This window comes from Scyliorhinus canicula, chromosome 17 (assembly GCF_902713615.1).
Source record: "Scyliorhinus canicula chromosome 17, sScyCan1.1, whole genome shotgun sequence".
NCBI classification, from domain to species: domain Eukaryota; kingdom Metazoa; phylum Chordata; class Chondrichthyes; order Carcharhiniformes; family Scyliorhinidae; genus Scyliorhinus; species Scyliorhinus canicula.
Genome location: NC_052162.1, coordinates 112,314,816 through 112,338,448, shown reverse-complemented (window position 1 = coordinate 112,338,448; position 23,633 = coordinate 112,314,816). Strand labels below are relative to the sequence as shown.

Below are 23,633 nucleotides of genomic sequence, written 5' to 3'. Positions count from 1 at the left end.
GATGTTTATCATTTGCAAAACCGAGATATTCTGAACATGGTAACAGGGCAAGCCGCTTGTTGGCATTTCAATTGAGAAAACAGTAACCGCGTAACAGCAGATCGCTTCCGCTTTTGTGGGACGTCTATCGGAAACTGGACAGGGAGTCTGATGCTTGTAGGGATGGGGAAAAATGAATCACTTTCTGAGAAGCATCAACTCGATGACGTTGTCAGAAAATAGAGTGAAGGAATTGGGCAAGTCTATCACCAGTTTGGAAATTGATGAGACAATAGATGCCTTAAAAATAATAAAAGCGCCGGCCCCGATTGCTGCATAAAGAAATTTTCTAAGACCTTTTAAGACATACATTTCATTTCATTTCATTTTCATTTTTTCACATACTTACACTTTTACTTCAGCAGGTCTATCTCATTATAAACTGGATCATTAGCTCTTTTATGGAGAGATATAGTTGTAACAGTCATTCATTTAAAAAAAAAATTTAGAGTAACCAATTCATTTTTTCCAATTAAGGGGCAATTTAGCGTGGCCAATCCACCTACCCTGTACATATTTTGGGTTGTGGGGGTGAAACCCACGCAAACACGGGGAGAATGTGCAAACTCCTCAACGACAGTGACCCGGAGCCAGGATCGAACCTGGGACCTCGGCGCCGCGAGGCAGCAGTGCGAACCAGTGCGTCACCGTCCTGCCCTTAACAGTCATTTATAAGGTGGGCAGGGACTTAACAGAGTGTGGGTCAACATCGCCCTATATCGTTTCTTAATTTTCACACAGGGCTAAATCGCTGGCTTTGAAAGCAGACCAAGGCAGGCCAGCAGCACGGTTCAATTCCCATAACAGCCTCCCCGAACAGGCGCTGGAATGTGGCTACTAGGGGCTTTTCACAGTAACTTCATTTGAAGCCTACTAGTGACAATAAGCGATTTTCATTTCATTCAATTGCAATCTGAAAATTCTGACATTGATACTGGCTCATAGATTAAGTAGGATAATAACTGAGGTTACACACTCAAATTGAACTGGGCTTATAATGGGGCGTTATCATAGAATTTACAGTGCAGAAGGAGGCCATTCAGCCCATCGAGTCTGCACCGGCTCTTGGAAAGAGCACCCTACCCAAGGTCAACACCTCCACCCTAGCCCCATAACCCAGTAACCCCACCCAACACTAAGGGCAATTTTGGACACTAAGGGCAATTTATCATGGTCAATCCACCTAACCTGCACATCTTTGGACTGTGGGAGGAAACCGGAGCACCCGGAGGAAACCCACGCACACACGGGGAGGATGTGCAGACTCCGCACAGACAGTGACCCAAGCCGGGAATCGAACCTGGGACCCTGGAGCTGTGAAGCGATTGTGCTAACCACTATGCTACCGTGCCGCCCCGTTAGTTTGTAGATTATCTCTGCGGGCTCCTTAATATCATGGGGCGTGTTTCTCCAGCCGCACTGCGCTCAAGTGAGAGCACAACGCGGCCGTAGAATGCTGGGAGGGGCCTGAAGTGAGCCTCCCACAGGCTCCATGCTGCGCGGGATTCACCAAAGTCCCGCGAGACGTCAGAGTCGGAACCCCACCCCAAATGGGCGGGACCGAATGCCGCTCGCGGAAGTAGGTCGTAAACCTACTTGCGACCCACTCACCCGGGATACACCAGGGAGGCTGCAGCCGGGTTCCAACCAGTCCACGCGGACCAGCACCCGGGGAGGGTCTCCCGGCCAGCGGAGACCACTGGGTGGTCAGGGTAAGTGCAGGGTGGCTTCCTGGCCCTTCTACTGGAACGTGGCACCTTTGCTTTGCCATCCTAGCACCACCACCCTAGCACTGCCAAGGTATCCGGATGGCACTGCCAAGCCAGCAGGAGCACTGATTGGATCCCAGGTGCCAAGGGTTAGGGGGCGAGGGGCCATGCCCATGAAATGAAGGTGGGGGGGGGGGAGGTTAGAAGGGCAAGGGAGTGCAGGGTCGGTAAGTAGGGGCCTCTGGGAGGTTGGGGGCGTGATGGGTGGGGGTCCTAGAAGGGAGGGGGTGCTATAAAGGGGCTTGGGGAGGCCTGAAGAAAGGTGCCCCCAGGGACCCCAAAGCAGGGTGTCCTCACTTAGGGAGTGTGGGGGTAGAGTCCCTGTCTGTGGGGGGTGACATTGCCCAAGGGTGGAGGTCCCACAACCTCACTTCAAGATTGGAGGGGTGGGGGGCTCTCAAAATGTCGGCCAGATCTCCGAGTTCAACTTCCCAGTGCTAGGGAAAAATTCTAAGTGTGGGCTAAACCGCTGAGAAACTCCCCAGGGCCCAAAAATGTGACTAAGTGTCATTGAATAGCGGTGGGGAACTTGAAACTCCCTGAAAAACCCGCCAGAAATTACCTCAGAAATTCTAAGGGAGAATCGCGCCCCATGACTCATGCCCAAGGGAATGGAGTTGAGGCCATGATTTTATCTTGAGACGCTGAAAAGACATTCGATTGAGCAGCATGGGTGGACCTATTTCAGACTTTACACCAGCCTGGAGTTTGGACTCAACTTTGTCAGATGGATCCAGATCCTCTATTCAAATCCACGGGTCTCTTTTTGTGTGAACAGTCATATTGCTGAAGTCTTTGGGCTAGAGAGGGGGACAAGACCGGGTTGGCCTCTGTCCCCCTCTTCTGTTCACTTATGTGTAGATCCCTTGGCCGAAATGGTGAGAGACAAGATAGACATAAAGGCGTTCCAGCTGGAGAAGAAGAGCACAAGTTGTCATGAATAAAATGAAAAATGAAATGAAATGAAAATGGCTTATTGTCACAAGTAGGCTTCAAATGAAGTTACTGTGAAAAGCCCCTAGTCGCCACATTCCGGCGCCTGTTCGAGGAGGCCGGTACGGGGATCGAACCGTGCTCTGCTGGACCTGCCTTGGTCTGCTTTAAAAGCCAGCGATTTAGCCCTTTGCTAAACCAGCCCCAAATGGTCATTATAAGCTGATGATGTCCTGCTATACTTATCAGATCCTGCAACATCCATATTTTTTCTGAGAGTATTAAAACGTTTGTCTATTAGGCTACAAATTTACTGTAGATAAAACTGAAGCAGTGGGAATAGGTGGAGAGATTCCCCACCATATTGAGACACAAAGTGCCTTTAAATGGCCCAATCGAGACACTGAGGGCGAAATTCTCCGCCCCCCACGACGGGTGGGAGAATAGCGGGAGGGCCTTCCCGACATTTTTGCCGCCCTCCCGCTATTCTCCCACCCCCCCCCGCCGAAGTCCCGACCCGAATCGCTGCCGCCGTTTTTTTACGGCCGGCAGCGATTCTCAGCTGTTAGATGGGCCGAAGTCCCAGCCCTTTCCGCCGTTTTTACGAACGGCAAACACACCTGGTCTTGCCGTTCGTAAAAACGGCGTCACAAACTCGCTATTAATAACCATGGCACCGATTGGCACGGCCGTACCACGGCCGTGCCAAGGGTGCCATGGGCCCGTGATCGGTGGGCACCGATTGCGGGCAGCGGGCCCGATGCCCGCGCACTACTTGTCCTTCCGCCGCCCCGCAGTATCCATTCGCGGGGCGGCTGAGGGGCAACCCGGCCCGCGCATGCGCGGGTTTCGCGCAAAAACGCGATGACGTCACCCGCGCATGCGCGGGTTGGCGTCTTCCAAACTGCGCATGCGCGGCTGACGTCATATGACGCGTCAGCCGGCGCTAACTCCGGCAAGCGGGCTTAACGATTTTCGTTAAGCCCGTCTTGCCGGAGCCTACGGCGTCGGGCTGCTAGCCCCGACCGGGGACCAGAATCGGTCCCCCGTCGGGAAGGGGCGCGCTGCCATAAAACCCGCCCGGGTTTTACGGCAGCTTTACGATTTCTCCCGTTTTGGGAGAATCTCGCCCTAAATATCTCAGTATTCTTGTCTCACCATCAATCGGTAGAATATATGGAGTAAATTATATCATTAACCGTAACAAGCGTTATCTGGATGGGTGGCTGAGCCGATGGATCTCTCTGCTACGGTGGATTGAAGTTATTCAGATTGTTGTCCCTGTTCTAGATGTTCCCTGTCCAGATTCCAGAATCAACATCCACGGTGAGGAAACGGCCCAGAGTGCGATTTCAAACATTACAACTCACCAAGTTGGAAGAAGATTCTCCACGCCCCAATTTTAAACCATGTTTTTGGGCAGCTTAACTATCATCTGTGACAGATTGGTTAACAGACAGAGGAGACACACTGTCACGATATGCAGACGTGCAGATAATGAGACACAGACAGGCAGCTAATGAACACAGAGAACAGGACATGACCAATGAGCAGGCAGGATACTCAGGGGTGGTATCTCACTCTAAAAGGCACAAGGCACTCACTCCGCCTCTTTCCACTGATGAACATCTGCAGAGTGAGTCAGGGTGTATGTACAGTATCACACCTCTGCAGTTTGTGTCATCCCAGAGTACATAACACATCACACACGGTGGCTGTACCTGAACAAACCTGCATCCCAACTACCATTAACAGCGGTGCCATTCCTGGGTAACAGCTGAAGGGGTTGCAGAATGAGTGAATGCCAGATTGACTAACAATATTTGCAAAGAAATTCAGAAATCATTTGACTTACCTGGTTCAATCTCAGCTCTGACCACTATTGGGTCTATAACATATTTAATACTCTCCATGCACGAGAAGGACTTTAAGAAATGGTTGGAATGCTGTCTTACCTTACTTTACTAGATATTTCAGCAGATACTCTGAAATAATCTGAGCAGATCAGAGGGAAATTTGGCCTTCTAAATACTAACGTTTGGGAAGCACCGGGGCGCAGTGGTTAGCACTGCAGCCTCACGGCGCCGAGGTCCCAAGTTCGATTCTGGCTCTGGGTCACTCTCCATGTGGAGTTTGCAAATTCTCCCCGTGTTTGCGTGGGTTTCGCCCCCACAACCCAAAAGATGAGCAAAGTGGGCGGAGTGGCCACGCTAAATTGCCCCTTGATTGGAAAAATGAATTGGGTACTCTAAATTTATTAAAAAGAAAACACTGACTTTTTTTTAGATACTTACAGATAAGACATTTTCTTTGAAAACATGAAGACCTAAACAAAGTAAAAAGTCCACCTCCAATAGCGTCAGTCTTTGTAAACATTCAGCGAGGTGTCATTGGGGGAAACATAATATCCTGCATATAACATGTTGCTCCCCATGGTGCCCGGCAATTCCTTACACATTAGAAGAAATTGGGAGGTTGAACTGCATCAGGAAATACTAGTGGAAGACTGGAATTAAATTTGTCCTGAGACCCATCTGGTCCCAAATATCCAGAGAGAATAGAAATAAAAGCTCATTACGAGTTACTTCAGAACACGACATATTACTGTAAGAATTAGCTCCTCCTCCATAAGTAGTTGCTGGAGTGACTGAGGGGAACTAATTGGTCATCACTTGAAAAATGAAATGAAATGAAATGAAAATGAAATGAAATGAAAATGAAATGAAATGAAAATCGCGTATTGTCACGAGTAGACTTCAATGAAGTTACTGTGAAAAGCCCCTAGTCACCACATTCCGGCGCCTGTTCGGGGAATCGAACCGTACTGCTGGCCTGTTTGGTCTGCTTTCAAAGCCAGCGATTTAGCCCAGTGTGCTAAACAGCCCCACTTCCAGTTGTGCGCAAAGTAGAGGGAACTATTGGGATAAGATATTCAAAACATTGGCCGAGGTATTTCAAATGGACATCCCACAGACCCCCCTCCAGCTGCTCTATGAGATCCAATTCCAGAAGGGATGGAAGGAAGAAAACAAGACATAGAACATTACAGCGCAGTACTCAATTACAAGGGGTCACGATTTCAAGGTGAGAGGGGGAAAGTTTAAGGGAAATGTGCGTGGAAAGTATTTTACGCAGAGGGTGGTGGGTGCCTGGAACGCTTTACCAGCGGAGGTGGTAGAGGCGGGCACGATAGCATCATTTAAGATGCATCTGGACAGATGTATGAACGGGCGGGGAACAGAGGGAAGTAGATCCTTGGAAAATAGGCCACAGGTTTAGATAAAGGATCTGGATCGGCGCAGGCTGGGAGGGCCGAAGGGCCTGTTCCTGCGCTGTAATTTTCTTTGTTCTTTGTTCTACAGGCCCTTCAGCCCTCGATGTTTGGCTATCAGCCAAATCTTTGACAAATTTGGCTGATGGCTGTCATTAAGAGTGTCGCCTGCCCCCAATTAGCTGAAACCCATCTGCCCAACCTTAGTAATCCAAAGTCAGAGAGCAATTTAAGATGGAAAGAATCCCGTATGCATCCCGCTTACAGAGTGAATAATCTTTCCAATGTGGATCCCAGTACCAGGAATATTGTTTACACGGACCTCAGAGAGCATTCCCCACCCATTATATACATTTTATTTGCCTTCTTTTAACCATGTTTTTCCGTACATTTCCGTGGTCATTTTTCACTGGTACTCTATGTAAGGAAGCAATTTTTATACGGACCAGTTATCGTCATCAAACACTTGTTTATCTGCTGTCTCAATATGTGTCTGTACGTGTAACTTGATTTTCAAAACTAAGTGCCTTTATTCAATAGTTTCTTTTATATTTCTATCAACAGCGCTGATGATTAATGTGACGGACAATTCTAACTCTTTTAACATTTTAATCTTTTGCTTCTGTGTGCTGGGAGAAAATAAAACGTAAAAAAAAAAGTACTTCATTGACTATGCAACACTTTGGGATGTCCTGGGTTGTGAAAGGCGGTATAGAAATGCAAGTTTTTTAATTGAAGATTTGTTTTATCTGATCTTGTTATCTGGAACTTAATTGATTTCAGCCACCCCCAACTTCATACGACAAGCTCTTCATTCCGGGAATCATTCTTGTGAACCTCCTCTGGACCCTTTCCTAGGCCAGCACATCCTACCTTAGATGCGAGGCCCAAAACTGCTCACAATACTCCAAATGGGGTCTGACCAGAGCCTCATACAGCCTCAGAAGCACATCCCTGCTCTTGTATTCTAGCCCTCTCGATATGAATGCTAACATTGCATTTGCCTTCCTAACTGCCGTCTGAACCTGCACGTTAACCTTCAGAGAATTGTGAACAAGGACTCCCAAGTCCCTTTGTGCTTCTGATTTCCTAAGCATTTCCCCATTTAGAAAATTGTCTATGCCTCTATTCCTCCTTCCAAAGTGCATAACCTCACACTTTTCCACATTGTATTCCATCTGCCACTTCTTTGCCCACTCTCCTAGCCTGTCCAAATCCTTCTGCAGCCGCCTTGCTTCCTCAATACCACCTGTCCCTCTACAGATCTTTGTATCATCTGCAAACTTCATAACAGAGCTTTCAGTTCCTTCTTCCAGATCATTAATGTATATTGTGAAAAGTTGGTCCCAGCACAGACCCCTGAGGCACACCACGAGTCACCGGCTGCCATTCTGAAAAAGACCCCTTTATCCCCACTCTTTGCCTTTTGCAAGTCAGCCAATCCTCTATCCATGCCAGGATCTTACCCTTAACACCATGGGCTCTTAACTTATTTAACAGTCTCCTATGCGGCACCTTGACAAATGCCTTCTGGAAATCTAAATAAATCATGTCCAATGGTTCTCCTGTGTCTAACTTCCTTGTTCCCTCCTCAAAGAACTTGTAACAGATTTGTCAGACATGACCTCCCCTTAACCAAGCCTTGCTGACTCAATCCTATTTTACCATGCACTTCCAAATGCTCCGCGATCTCAACTTTAATAACGGATTCTAAAATCTTACCAATGACCGAAGTCAGGCTAACCGGCCTATAATTTCCAGTCTTCTGCCACTTTTCCAGTCCTCTGGGACCCTCCCTGCCTCCTGTGATTCCTGAAAGTTCACCACCAATGCCTCCACTATTTCCTCAGCTGTCTCCTTTAGAACCCTGGGGTGTAGTCCATCCGGTCCAGGTGGTTTATCCACCTTCAGACCTTTCAGTTTTCCCAGAACTTTCTCCTGAGTGATGGTCACGAGACTCACTTGTGCCCCCTGATTCTCCTGGAGCTCTGGCAGCCCACTGGTGTCTTCCAGCGTGAAGACTGATGCAAAGTAACTATTCAGTTCCTCTGCCATTTTCTTTGTTTCTTGTTTTTACATCTCCAGCCACATTTTCCAGTGGTCCAATGTCTATTTTTGCCTCTCTCTTACCTTTTATATATTGAAAAAAACTCTTCCTATCATCTTTTATATTACTAACTAGCCTGCACTCATATTTCATCTTCTCTAACCTTATTGCTTTTTTAGTTGTCCTCTGCTCGCTTTTAAGGGCTTCCCAATCCTCTGGCGTCCCACTAATTCTTGCCACTGTGTATGCTTTTTCTTTTGCTTTTTGCTGTCCTTGACATCCCTCGTCAGCCATGGATGTCTTGTCCTCCCCTTAGCACGTTTCATCCTCCTTGGGATGAATTTCTTTTGTGTCTCCCGGATAACCCCCAAAACCCCTGCCATTGCTGTTCCACTGCCTTCCCTGCTGGGCTCCTTTACCAATCAACTCTGGCCAGCTCCTCCCTCATGTCTTTGTAGTTACCCTTATTTAATTGCGATACCGTCACATCAGATTCCAGCTTCTCCCTCTCAAACTGCAGGGTAAATTCTAATGTATTGTGGTCACTGCTCCCCAAGGGTTCCTTCACCTTAGGTTCCCTCATCAAGTCTGCCTCATTACACATCACCAAATCCAGAATTGCCTGTTCCCTAGTAGGCTCTGTCACAATCTGCTCCAAAAAAACATCTCTTAGATATTCCACAAATTCCCTTTCTTGGGATCCACTACCAATCTGATTTTCGCAGTCCACGTGCATATTGAAGTCCCCCCAAAGGTACTGGCAGGTAGGCTAGAGGAGTGCCTCCCGAAGGTGATAGGTGAAGATCAGACGGGGTTTGTGAGAGGGAGGCAGCTCTTTTCGAACAGGAGGAGGATATTGAACGTGATTGTGGTACCAGCGGAGGGGAAGGAAACAGAGGTGGTTGTGGCATTGGACGCAGAGAAAGCGTTTGACGGGGTAGAATGGGGGTACCTGATGGCAGTTCTGGAGCGGTTTGGAATTGGACCCAGATTTGTGGACTGGGTAAAGCTACTATATAAGGAGCCGAGGGCCAGTGTCGGCACAAATAACATCAGCTCAGAATACTTTCCTCTCCACCATGAGATTAGGCAGGGATGTCCTATGTCCCCCCTGCTGTTTGCACTCGCGATTGAGAAGTTTGGGGGTATGGAAAGGAATAGTGTGGTGGGGGGGGGGGGGGGGAGATAGAGCACAGGGTGTCCTTATATGCCGATGACTTGTTGTTATACATATTGGAACCAAGTGTGTCGGTAGGGGGAATACTGGAGCTGCTTCGGGTGTTTGGGTCTTTCTCGGAGTTCAAATTAAATCTAGACAAGAGTGAGTATATTGTGGTGTCTCGGCCGGTGGTGGGGGCAGGGATTGGGGGGGGGGGGTTGCCATTCCGTCGTGCAGGGACTCATTGGGGTGCAGGTTGCTTGGGGTTGTGCGGTTGCTTGGGGTTGGGGGGGCTCCGTAGGTACAATATTTCTAGTTTGGTGGGGAGGGTGAAAGCTGATCTGGCAAGGTGGGATGGTCTCCCTCTGTCACTGGCAGGTCGGGTACAGGCGGTTAAAATGAACGTGTTGTCATGATTCCTGTTTATTTTTCAATGCCTGCTGATTTTCCTGCCAAAGGCATTTTTTAGAGAGATTGAAGGGATGATAACCTCGTTCACATGGGGAGGGAAGGTGGCCAGAGTTAGAAAGGTGCTGCTACAGAGAGGAAGGCAGGCAGGGGGTTTGGGTCTCCCGAACCTGATGTATTACTACTGGGCGGCAAATGTGGAGAAGGTGCGGAGCTGGGTCAGAGGGATTGACTCCCAATGGGTCAGAATGGAGGAGAGTTTGGGTAGGGGGTCAGGATTGAAGGCGCTAGCAGCAACGCCATTTCCGATGGCCCCGGGGAAATACTCAGGGAGTCTGGTACTAATAGCTACGTTGAGAATATGGAGGCAGTTTCGCCAGCACTTCGGGTTGGGGCAGGGTCAAGGGAAATTTCGATTCGGGGGAACCACAGATTTGAGTCAGGGAAGTGGGATGGAAATTTTCGGAAATGGGAGGAGAAGGGGATTAAGACACTAAAAGATTTGTTTCTTGGTGGTCGGTTTGCAGGATTGAGGGAGCTGGGAGCGAAGTATGGGCTGGAGCAGGGAGAAATGTTTAGATACATGCAGGTTCGAGACTTTGCCAGAAAGGAGATACAGAGCTTCCCAGTAGAGCCGGCTTCCACATTGCTGGAGGAGGTGCTGACGACGGGGGGACTGGGGAAGGGGGTAGTGTCAGCAGTGTACGGAGCTATTTTGGAAGAGGAGAAGGCACCGCTGGAAAGGATCAGGGCAAAGTGGGAGGAGGAGTTGGGAGAGGGTATGGAGGAGGGGTTCTGGTGTGAGGTGCTCCGGAGGGTGAACACCTCCACCTCGTGTGCGCGGTTGGGGCTGATACAGCTGAAGGTGGTGTATAGAGGGCACTTTACAAGGGTGAGGATGAGCTGGCTCTGTGATGGGGTAGAAGATGTGTGAACATTGCGGGGGGCCCCGCAAACCACGTTCATATGTTTTGGTCCTGTCCACAGCTGGAGGATTACTGGAAGGAGGTTTTTAGGGTAATCTCTAAAGTGGTGCACGTGAAACTGGACCCGGGCCCTCGGGAGGCCAGATTTGGGGTGTCGGACCAGCCGGGGTTGGAAACGGGCGCGGAGGCAGATGTTGTAGCCTTCATCTCGTTGATCGCCCGAAGGCAGATCCTGTTAGGGTGGAGATCAACCTCTCCACCCTGTTTCCTGGCGTGGCGGGGGGACCTGTTGGAATTATTAACACTTGAAAAGGTCAAATTTGAACTGAGGGGAAGGATGGAGGGGTTCTACAATTCATGGGCATTATTCATTGTGCACTTTCGACAATTGGATGACATTGAACATTAGTGGAGGGGTTGGGAGGGTTAGGGGGAGGGGGACTGTGCGTGTTAATGGTAACTATGGGTGATTCCTGATTCCTTTTTGTCATTTATTTATGTTAACATGCGGGCTGCTGTTTGGGGTTTGGTGGGAGGATGGGTTTGTTGTTATTGATACGGGGATTGACATTACATTTGTTACTGATTATTGTTTATTGTTGGGTGTAAATTTGGGAGAAAATGTGAAAAAGGATCAGAATTAAAAAATATTTTAAAAAATATTTTTAAAAAGTCCCCCATGATTATTGTCAAATTACCTTTTTTACATGCCTTTTCTATTTCCTGATTTATTTTCTGCCCCACATCCTGACTGCCAGGGGGTCTGTACATAACTCCCATCAGGGTCTTTTTACCTTTGTGATTCCTCAACTCTACCCACAGAGATTCTGTACCTTCTGATCCTATATTGCTCCTTGCTATCGATTGAACTTCATTCCTAACAATGCAATCCCGCCCCCATTGCCCATCTGCCTGTCCTTTCGATAGGACACATATGAAATGAAATGAAAATCGGTTATTGTCACGAGTAGGCTTCAATGAAGTTACTGTGAAAAGCCCCTAGTCGCCACATTCCGGCGCCTGTCCAGGGGAGGCTGGTACGGGAATCGAACCGTGCTGCTGGCCTGCTTTAAAAGCCAACGATTTAGCCCAGTGAGCTAAACCAGCTCCTTGGATATTTAGATCCCCTTGTGGTGTTTGCTTCTGGAAATCCCCCTCTTCTAATATGTTGCAAGTGGAATTGAGAAGTCATCACTGTCTGCACAGACCCACCGAAAGAGCACCCTACCTAGGCCCAATCCTCTGCCCTATTCATGCAATCCCGTAACCCCACCTAACCGTTGGACACAAAGGGACAATTTTAGCACGGCCAATCCACCTCATCTTGGACTGTGAGAGGAAACTGGAGCACCCAGAGGACACCTATGATGGGGAGAATGTGCAAACTCCACACAGACAATCACCTCAGGCCGGAATTGAACCTGGGTCCCTGGCGCTGTGAGGCAGCAGTGCTAACCACTGTGCCGCACTCATCTCAGCTTTCACTCCATTTTACTGACTGTTGCCCATGACCCTTGACTCCCTTGCCAATCAAAGATCCGTCAAACTCATCCATCAATATATTCAGTGACCCCCAGACTCCACTGGTCCCTGTGGAAGAGAAATCCAGAGACTAACAACCCTCTGAGGGAAGAGATAACTGGAAATATATAACGTAGCTACAGCACAATATTACACAATTAGAAATGTATTTTATGACAGGACAATAAATATATCTAATCTGAACCATATAACACTTCGATATATCTCTGTCTTATATTAATTTACTGTCCTTAAATGTCAGTAGGGCAGTATGGTGGCACAGTGGTTAGCACTGCTGCCTCACAGCACCAGGGACCAACGTTCAATTCTGGCCTTGGATGACTGGCTTGTGGAGTTTGCACGTTCTCCCCGTGTCTGTCTGCGTTTCCTCCGGGTGCTCCGGTTTCATCCCACAGTCCAGAGATGTACAGGCTAAGTGGATTATCCACGCTAAATTGTCTCTGAGTGTCCAAAGGGTTAGATGGTGTTACAGGGGGTAGGGCGGGCCAGTGGGGGTTCTGGAAGTACTCCAGAGGGTCGGTGAAGACTTAATGGGATTGGTCTCCTTCAGCACTCGGGATTCTATGATTCCAGGAGCAGAATTCAGCCATTCAGCCCATTGAGTCTGCTCTGTGGCTACAGTACTATATTACAAAATGAGAAATAATAATAAATGTACATCACTACAGATCCATAAATAATATATCTGATGTGTACCATATAACACTGAACATTTCTCTCCCCGATATTAATTTACTGCCCCTTAAATGTCAGCCATCTCCTGGGGAAAGTAGCCCTTTAATTGTGAACATTAGGAAAGAGAGCATCCTTTTAGCCAGACAATTCAATGTGTCAAGCTGAGGGAACACAGTTACATAGAAGATAGGAGAAGGAGGTCGTTCGGCCCTTCGAGCCTGCTCTGCCATTCGTCACGATCATGGCTAATCATCCAATTCAATAGCCTAATCCTGCTTTCTCCCCTTAATCCTTGATCCCATTCGCCTCAAGTGCTTTATCTTGCCGCCTCTTGAATGTATTCAATGTTTGAGCATCAACTACTTCCTTTCAGCACTTTTCCTTAATCTATTTCTGAATACTGATTGGATATTTCATTCGCTCTACACATTTGAATTGCATCTTCCAATTTTAATTCTTTTTGCCTTCATCCACGTTCTCGGACATTCTCATCTTTGGTGCCAAATACAATTTGATCCCTGATCATTGAGTCTGACAAAATCGAGAAATCACAGGTTTGTGACTTTAATCTTAAATCAGTAATGGAGAAATCGATGGATTCTCCACCTTTCTGCACTTTCAATTTAAAGACAACCCGTTCAAACGTTTCATTAATTTGAGCTTTGCAATGAAGATCACATTTTTCAATGACTGTATCAGATTTCTTTTTAATCATCTTCCGTGGAAAATTGGAAAGATTGGATTGGATTGGATTTGTTTATTGTCACGTGTACCGAGGTACAATGAGGTATTTTTCTGCAAGCAGCTCAACAGATCACTCAGTACATGGGAAGGAAAGGGAATTAAACAAAATTCAGAAAATACAAGAAAATACATAATAGGGCAACACAAGATATACAATATAACTACCTAAGCATTGGCATTGGATGAAGCATACATGGTGTAGTGTAAATGAGGTCAGTCAATAAGAGGGTCATTTGGGGCATCACGGTGGCACAGTGGTTAGCATTGCTGCCTACGGCGCTGAGGACCCGGGTTCGAATCCCGGCCCTGGGTCACTGTCTGTGTGGAGTTTGCACGTTCTCCCCGTGTCTGTGTGGGTTTCGCCCCCACAACCCAAAGATGTGCAGGTTAGGTGGATTGGCTACGCTAAATTGCCCCCCAATTTGGAAAAAATAATAATTGGGTACTCTAAATTGAAAAAAAAAATAAGAGGGTCATTTAGGAGTCTGGTGACAGTGGGGAAGAAGCTGTTTTTGAGTCTGTTCGTGCGCGTTCTCAGACTTCTGTACCTCCTGCCCGACGGAAGAAGTTGGAAGAGTGAGTAAGCCGGGTGGGAGGGATCCTTGATTATGCTGCCCGCTTTCCCCAGGCAGCGGGAGGTGTAGATGGAATCAATGGACTGGAGGCAGGTTTGTGTGATGGACTGGGCGGTAAGAGTTATATCGTTCAATAGCCTGCGGTCCAGCCTTTGTTAAAAAAACGCGAGTTTTCTGTTATCACCAGCATTATCTAAATCTGAGGCGGAGAGAGAGGTATAGTTGAAATTGCTGCTTAAATATTTTCCAATTTACATCACTTGTACCAGATGTCGAAACTGTTTTAGAGTCTGCGGTTTCTCCATGAGGTCTGGGCTTGTCTGGGTGCGTTGAATGAACAGGTCTGAATGCAGTCTTGCTGTCAAAGTCTGAGCACGTGTTGGTTTCTTTCCTCTTAGATTCTGTCCAATTTTAGCAAAATTACTTCAGTAATTAGATGATACACGCGCTAGCAAGCTCAAGCTAGCCAGTGAACGGGAATGTGGTGGGGGGAGGGGTTGCGGTCATTGGAAACTTGTCGAACAGGTTTCGATGGGCCCAAGTGTGATGTTGTACGAAGTAAATAATGGCATGATGGGAAAAGTGGTCAACTACTGGGTCCAATGTAAGAAAAGCTGACTTCGCATGACCTAAAGCCTGAATAAGATCAGAGAAGGTCAAGCTGATCCGAAATGCCTGGACTCCGTAAATTCTGATAAGACTAAACTCGTCATAACCCAAAGCAGTCTAAATACGACAAGATAAGGTCAGGAAGAAACAAATCTCCTCCGACTCCTAAACATTCCATCAAAGGACAAAATAATGATCTGAGTGACGGGACAGAGTCCTGAAAGGTCAGCAAGGTGACGCCTGTTTTATGATATTGCTTATGTTTGTACTTCTGATCGAATTCCTGACCAAGCTGTAGTCACATAATCCTGATAATGTATAAATACTGAGCTAATTTTCTGTGAAAGCACGAACTTGGAAACGAATCCGCAGTGACATTAACTGCACTCTGACCTCAAGTTTCAGCCATTAACTGCAGTCTGTTCGTAAATAAAGTCTCGTTATGTTTTCTTAACAAGCGTTGTTGAACTTTCTACCACAGTCCAGAAGCGGGAAAAATATTGACTTCTATATAAGAGGTGTGAAAGGTGGGGGCAGGGGACCAATACTGGGTGAGGTGTTTTCGAGAAGACATGGATGGGGGATTCTGGGAGGGAGGAGGGGTTTGGTGGCAACAATGGGACTGGGTGGGCCAAGACCAGTGGGCAGGGCCTAGAGTTATGATGGTGATGGACCCCCCAACCCCCGGTCAGGATCGTTACGTGGAATGTGAGGAGTTTTGGGGGGGGGGGCGTGCAGTGAAGAGGTTGAGGATGTGTGAGCCCCAAAAAAGCTTAAAGGCCGATGTTGTCATACGACAGGAAACTCATCTCAAGGTGAAAGGCCAGGTGGGGTTCAGGAAGGGCTGTGTGAACCAAGTATTTCATTCGAGGTTCGGCAGGAGGGCAGGGTGGGGGGGGCAGCGATTCTGGTGAGTACGTGAGTGAGGTTCCAGATGGAGGAGGTGTGGCGGACCAGGGTTGGTAGATATCTGATAGCAACAGGGGCGTTGGAGGCATGGCAAGTGTGCATGGTCCTAACTGGGATGATGCCAGATTTGTGAGGAAGGGGTTTGGGGCCATTCCGCACCTGAATTTGCACAAGCTAATAGTGGGAGGGGACTGGAACTTGGTGCATGAGCAAAGGATGGATCAGTGACAGCGACGCTCGCTTGCCCAGTCCCCGAGGTGGAGTGTTGGCGGCTGGGCTTATGAGGGAAATGGGAGGGGATGACCCGTGGAGGCTCTTGCACCCGAGGGGGCGGGGGTATTTGATTTCCTCCTCGGTTGATTCGAGGATAGACTGTTTTGTAGTACGGAAGACATTGCTGACGGGGGTTAGGGGATGAGAGTATTTGGCAATAGCGATCTCAGATCATGCGCCGTATTGGGTGGACATGGGCCAGGAGAAGGTGGTAGCGCAGAGACCGGGGTGGAAACAGGACGTGGGGTTGCTGGGGGACCGAGGTTTTTGTGAGAAAATCGGTTTGATTTGATTTGATTTGATTTATTCTCATAAATGTACCGAAGTACAGTGAAAAGTATTTTTCTGCAGCTGAGGAACGTACACAGTACATACATAGAACATAGAACATAGAACAGTACAGCACAGAACAGGCCCTTCGGCCCTCAATGTTGTGCCGAGCCATGATCACCCCACTCAAACCCACGTATCCACCCTATACCCGTAACCCAACAACCCCCCCCCCCCCCCCTTAACCTTACTTTGATTAGGACACTACGGGCAATTTAGCATGGCCAATCCACCTAACCCGCACATCTTTTTGGACTGTGGGAGGAAACCGGAGCACCCGGAGGAAACCCACGCAAACAGGGGGAGGACGTGCAGACTCCACACAGACAGTGACCCAGCCGGGAATCGAACCTGGGACCCTGGAGCTGTGAAGCATTTATGCTAACCACCATGCTACCCTGCTGCCCCCCATAGTAGACAAAAGAATAATCAACAGAGAACACTGACAAATGGTACATCGACAAAACAGTGATTGGTTACAGTGCGGAACAAGGGGCCAAACAAAGCAAATACATGAGCAAGAGCAGCATAGGGCGTCGTGAATAGTGTTCTTACAGGGAATAGATCAGTCTGAGGGGGAGTCGTTGAGGAGTCTTGTCGCTGTGGGGAAGAAGCCGTTCCCATGTCTGGATGTGTGAGTCTTCAGACTTCTGTACTTTCTGCCTGATGGAAGGGGAGGTGATTGAGGAGAACGTGGGCTTTAACTGTACTGGGGAAGTATTGCAGGCGGTGGTACAGGAGGCCCTGAAATCGGTAGGAAGAGGGGGAGGTGATATCGTTTAAGGCCAAGGTGGATAAAGAGGAGGGAAGAGCGTCAAAGGCTTAGAGAGGAAATGTTTGAGGTGGACAGGAGGTACACGGGGGATGTAGATCCGGCACTGTTGGACAGAAGGAGGGAGCTTTGATGGGTGTCCAGGGGGAAGGTGGAGCCAACTGAGGTGGGCAAAGGGAGTGATTTATGAGTGTGGGGAGAAGGTGGGCCGCATGCTGTGAGGCCAACTTCGGAGGAAGGCGGCGGCGAGGGATATAGTCCAGGTGCAGGATAGGATGGGGAAATCGGTGGTGGTCCCAGACCAGATTAATAAGTTGTTTGAGGAGTTTTATGAAAGTTTGTACAGGACGGAGCCACTGGGGGACGATAGGAGATGTGGGAGTTCCTGGTCGGATTGGAGTATCCAAGGCTGGAGGAGGAAGTTAGGGCCGCACTGGAGAGGTCGGTGGGGGCATGGCGACACAGTAGCACAGTGGCTTTCAGTGTTGCTTCACAGCTCCAGGGTCCCAGGTGCGATTCCCAGCTTGAGTCACTGTCTGTGCGGAGTCTGCCCGTGTCTGCGTGGGTTTCCTCCGGGTGCTCCGGTTTCCTCCCACAAGTCCTGAAAGGCGTGCTGTTCGGTAATTTAGACATTCTGAATTCTCCCTCTGTAAGGAGCGAAGAGAATAATACAGGGGGTGGGGGTGGGGGTAGGGGGTGGAACAATAGGCATCTCTGTATGCGGACAATTTATTGTTATATATATATCAGAGCCCAATGCACCGATGGGGAACATAGAGCAGTGTTCTTCAAACTTTATTTCCGGGGACCCATTTTTACCAACCGGCCAACCTTCGCGACTCACGCCGGCCGACCTGCGCGACCCACGCTGGCCGACCTGCGCGACCCACGCTGGCCGACCTGCGCGACCCACGCTGGCCGACCTGCGCGACCCACGCTGGCCGACCTGCGCGACCCACACTGGCCATCCTGCGCGACCCACACTGGCCATCCTGCGCGAACCACCATTTTCTCTTATCTTGTTTGCTGCTGACAAAAATGGAGGAAATGGGTTTGGGTCCCTTTGGCCCTCGTACACGCTCCTCCAATGGAACCTGTTGGATGAAGGTGAAGCCTTCCTGTGTCGGAAAGTATGGAGTCTCCATCTGTCCAAAGTTCTGCATTTTTATTCCTGTAAAATTTTATCAAATAAACCACCCCCCGAACTTGTCAAAAATAAATAAAATGAGTAAAATAAATGAAAAAAATGAATAAACCCCCCCCCCCCGCCAAACTTATAAAACAAATAAAATGAATAAAATAAATGAAAAAAAATCAAATGAATAAAATAAATGAATAAAAACCACTACAGAACTTGTGAAACAAAAAGCTGCAACCATTTAAAAAAACAGCGGCCGCATTGCGCATGCGTGCCCGATTATTGACGCGCATGCGCAATGCGGCCAAATTTTAAAAAATGTTTGCGGAATGAGCGTGTGTACCGATCATCGTGCGCTTGTGCGCAATACGGCCAAATTTTTTTTGAAAACATGCTCGCGGCCGCTTGCAGCCGCGTTATAAGCCGGCTGCTGCGCGGGGATTTGCGCGATCGGGAGCGCCGCAGACAACGGCTCCGCAACCCTCCCGACACCCACCCGTGACCAACCCTCGGGTCGCGCCCCCGACTTAGAAGAACACTGACATAGCGGAACTTCTCTGAAGATTTGGGGCATTTTCAGGATATAAATTGAACTTGGAAAAGGGTGAATGTTTTGTGGTGTCCCGCCTGAGAGTGGGAGGGCTGCCGTTTCGCAGAGCGGCAACCCACTGCATTTGGGAGTGCAGGAGGGGGTGGGGGGCTCCATAGGTACAATTTTATCAGCTTGGTGGGGAGGGTGAAAGCGGATTTGGCAAGGTTGGTCAACCTCCCTCTGTCACTGGCAGGTCGGGTGCAGGCGATTAAAAAGAACGTGTTTCCACGATTTCTGTTTTTATTCCAGTGTCTACCAGTCTTTTTTCCCCAAAAGCTTTTTTTAAGGAAGTTGACAAGCTGATCACCTCATTTATTTGGGGGGGGGGGGGGGGGGGGGGGGGGGGTAGCCGGGGTTAGGAAGGTGATCCTGCAAAGAGGGCGGCAGGCAGAGGAAGGGGTGTTGGGTCAGGGGAGATGCCGATTTGGGGGAACCGTAAGTTTGAACCGGGGAAGCTGGACGGAAGGTTTCAGAGATGGGAGAAGAGGGGAATCAGGGGATAACAGGGGGGGAGGGGGGGGGGGGGGAGACATTGTGCGAGGTTGGAAGAGAAATACGGACTGGGCCAAGGGGAAGTGTTTAGGTATCTGCAGCTCCCTGACTATGCTAGGAAGGTGGTTCAGAGCTTCCCAATAGTGCCGACCCTCTCATTGTGGGAAGCGGTATTGATGGCAGGGGGAGTGGAGAAAAGGGGGTGGTGTCCATGGAGGGGATCAAAGCCAAGTGGGAGGAGGAGTTAGGGGAGGCTATGGAGGACAGTTTGTGGTGCGAGGTGCTCCGGAGGGTGAACGCCTCAGGGGCGATGTTGGGGCTGATACAGCTGAAAGTCATGTTTAGGGCACACCTCACGAGGGCGAGGATGAGCCAACTGTTTGAGGGAGTGGAGGGCGTATGTGAACGATGTGGGAGGTGCCCTGCAAACCATGTACAAATGTTTTGGTCCTGTCTGAAGCTGGAGAGGTATTGGAGGAAGGTTTTCAGTTTCATCTCAGGGGTACTACACGTGAACCTGGAACCAGTGCCCCTGGCAGCCATTTTCAGGGTGTCGGACTGGCTCGGGCGGCAGATGGGTGCGGGGTCAGATGTTTTAGCCCTCCTCTCGCTGATTGCCCAGAGGCGGGTCCTGTTGGGGTGGAGGTCAGCTTCTCCATCATCGGGCAGCACAGTGGCGCAGTGGGTTAGCCCTGTTGCCTCAGGGCGCCGAGGTCCCAGGTTCGATCCCGGCCCTGGGTCACTGTCTGTGGGGAGTTTGCACATTCTCCCCGTGTTTGCGTGGGTTTCGCCCCCACAACCCAAAGATGTGCAGGGTAGGTGGATTGGCCATGCTAAATTGCCCCTTAATTGGAAAAAATTAATTGGGTACTCTAAATTTATAATTAAAAAAAAGCTTCTCCATCATCATAGAATTTAGAGTGCAGAAGGAGGCCATTCGGCCCATCGAGTCTGCACCGGCTCTTGGAAAGAGCACCCTACCCAAGGTCAACACCTCCACCCTATCCCCATAACCCAGTAACCCCACCCAACACGAAGGGCAATTTGGGACACTGAGGGCAATTTAGCATGGCCAATCCACCTAACCTGCTCGTCTTTGGACTGTGGGAGGAAACCGGAGCACCGAGAGGAAACCCACGCACACATGGGGAGAATGTGCAGACTCTGCACAGACAGTGACCCAGCAGGGAATCGAACCTGGGACCCTGGAGCTGTGAATCAATTGTGCTAACCACTATGCTAACGTGCTGCCCATCCTGAGATACAGCTTGGCGGGGGGGGGCCTAATTGAATTTCTGACTCTCGAGAAGGTGAAGTTTGAGCTGAGGGGGATGAAGGAACGGCTCTACAATTCATGGGGACTGTATATTATGCACGTTCGGGAATTGATTGCCATTGAACATGGCTGGGGGGGGCGGTTATTGTTGTTTTTGTATACACTGCTTACTGATTAACTGCTTTTTTTTAACCTGGAATGTACGGGTGGATGTTTTAGAACATACAGTGCAGAAGTAGGCCATTCGGCCCATCGAGTTTAGGTCTGTACATTGAGCGGGTGGGGGGGGGGGGGGGGTTTGCGTGTGGGGGATTGTTATTGTTTGCTTTTTCTTTTATTGTTTATTTGATGAACATGTTGAAAATGAGGAGAATAAAAATGTTATTCGTCACTCAGTACTACAGAATTTGAGTGTTGCTAAAAAAGACCTTTGCATCTACACTCATGGGGACAGATGCAAGAACATCAAATTTCAAAGGGAATAATGTATAATCCTTCAGTAAATAGGCCCCGATTGGTGGGATAGTCAGAATTGATTGGGTGAAAGCTTACTATGGTGAATGCAACAGGGAGCTATTGATCACCAATCTTTTGGGTATTGATAAAAGCTGCTAAATCGCCAGCTAATTTTATTCAAATACTATATATGATTATCGGGAAAGGGTGGGCATTGAATGAACCAGCAACTTCTGGAGAACTGGGAGGCTGTATATTAGATACAGCAGAGTGAGAATGGAGGAAGAGTGTGTGGGATGGAGATTTACTTCTGGGGAATAAGCGAGGCAAGAAAGTAGAATTGTCCGTCTGAATGTCTATCCTGTACTGACAGTGATGAATTTTGTGAACTCCATTTGCAGGATATTAGAAGGGGAGTTTTCAAAGACAGAAATCTCAAAGCCGACGTCATGGGAAGATCTGACAGAATCTCTTGATTCATTGGGACCTGAATATCATCAGCAAGAAATGTTTGCCCGATCTGTCTGCTTCAGAAACTACGGTGTGACTGGAAAAGCCCCGAGACACACACACACCCGAGTGAGAGTGTCCCAGAGTACTGACTGTGGGAAGAGAGCCAACCAGTTACACAGCCTGAAAACATCGCACCATTCACAGCGGGGAGAGACCGTACACGTATTGTGTGTGTGGATGGGGCTTCAATAGATCATCGAAGCTGGAGAGATACGAGGACACTTGCACTATGGAGAAACTGTGGAAATGTGAGGACTGTGGGAAGGGATTCAAAGGCCCATCGCTGTTGGCAATTCATCAACGCATCGCACCAGGGAGAGGCCGTTCACCTGCTCTGTGTGGGGGAAGGGATTTAGTCAGTCATCCACCCTGCGGACACACCAGCGAGTTCACACTGGGAGAGGCTGTTCACCTGTTCTGAGTTTGGGAAGAAATTCCTTGTTACACAACCTGGGGAAACACCAGCAAGTTCCACAGGGATTGCTGCAGTTACAGACTGAACCGTGTTCACTCTGACAGTAGGTGAAGTGGGAGATACAGAGGGTTTCTTTCTGCTGAACTGCCCCATCTCACGACTGTATTCCCAGCCTGAAAGAGCGTCCGTCTCCTTTAGGCATTTTGAGAATATTATTCAATTGCTTTCTATGTTCAAGCAAAAATGGGATCTTGGGCTTCAGGAATAGAGGGATTAAGAACAAAAGCAGGGAAGTTATGCGGAACTTCTCTCAAGCTGTGGTTAGGCCGCAACTGGAGTATTGAGTCTAGGTCTGAGTCACCACACTTTAGGGAGGATGTGAGGCTCCTCGAGAGGGTGGAGAGGAGATTTACCAGAATGCTTCCAGGGATGAGGGATTATAACCACGAGGTTCGGCTGGAGAAGCTGGGGTCATTCACGTTGGAGCAAAGGAGGTTGAGGGGAGGTTTGATAGAGGTGGATGTGATTGCAACAGGTTTAGATATGACGGGTAAAGAAAAGCTGTTCCCATTAGCTGATGGTACAATGATGAGGGGGGGACACAGATTTCAGGTTTTGTAAAGTTTTATGACCAGTTTTGGTCCCCAAAGGTAAACTGGCATCGGAGGCAGCCCAGGGAAGGTTCACTAGATTGATCCCGGGAATGGTGGGATTTTCTGATGAGGAGAGGTGAAGGAGGTTGGGCCTGATCTTTAGAATGAGAGGTGACCTTATTTCGACATACAGGATTCTTTGACAGGGCAGATACGGAGAAGATGTTTCCTCGTGTGGGAGAGTCAAGGACCAGAGGACATAATCTCAGAGTAAGAAGTTGCCCATTTAAGACAGGGGTGAGGAGGAATTTCTTCTTTCAGAGGGTAGAGAATCTGTGGAATTCTTTACCACAGAGAGCTGTAGAGGCTGGTTCGCTAAGTATGGTCAAGGCTGAGATAGACAGATTATTAATCGGGAAGGGAATCGAGGGTTATGGGGATAAGGCGGGAAAGTGGAGTTGAGGTTACATCAGATCAGTCACAATCTCATTGAATGGCAGAGCAGACTCAATGGGCCAAATGGCCTACATCTGCTCCTATGTCTTATGGACTCGAGCTATATCTAAATCACAGCCTGGAATCAATGGGCTGAATGGCCTCCTTCTCTGCCCTAATTACTCAGTGATCTAAAGAGAAGAATTTCAGCTGCTCCAGTCTCTCCAACTCACTGAAGACCCTCATCCCTGGTGCCATTCTCGTAAATCTCCTCTGCACCCTCTCTGAGAACTTCACATCTTTCCTAAAGTGTGGGGCCCATATATAGGGTTCCATTCCAGAGTGATAGAATTGAAAAGCAGGGAGGTTATGCCAACTTGTTTAGAGCCAGGGTCAGACTACACTGGGAGCACTGTCAACATTTGTCATCTCCATTCAGAAACAGGAAATAGAGGCACTGGAGAAGGTGCAACAAAGATTCACAAGAATAATACCAGAACTGAGAGCATTTCACCCTCAGGAAAGGCTGGGGCTGCTTTTCTCTAGAAAAGAGAAGACTGAAGGATGACTTTTTAAAAATGAATTTAGAGTACCCAATTAATTTTTTCCAATTTTAGGGGCAATTTAGCGTGGCCAATCCACCTAACCTGCACATCTTTGGGTTGTAGGGGTGAAACCCACGCAGACACGGGGAGAATGTGCAGACTCCACACGGACAGTGACCCAGAGCCAGGATCGAAGG

At 48.6% G+C, this 23,633-nt stretch overlaps 1 protein-coding gene across 1 annotated transcript in view; it reads right to left on the bottom strand.

The window, feature by feature from the left end:
- The window catches only part of LOC119952153 (zinc finger protein 239-like), a 59,909-nt gene that overhangs the window by 23,941 nt on the left and 12,335 nt on the right, over positions 1-23,633 (bottom strand). The window contains exon 3 of the mRNA XM_038775745.1: positions 22,672-22,685. Coding sequence (XP_038631673.1) covers positions 22,672-22,685 — 14 coding nt within the window. The remainder of the gene's footprint in view (positions 1-22,671; positions 22,686-23,633) is intronic.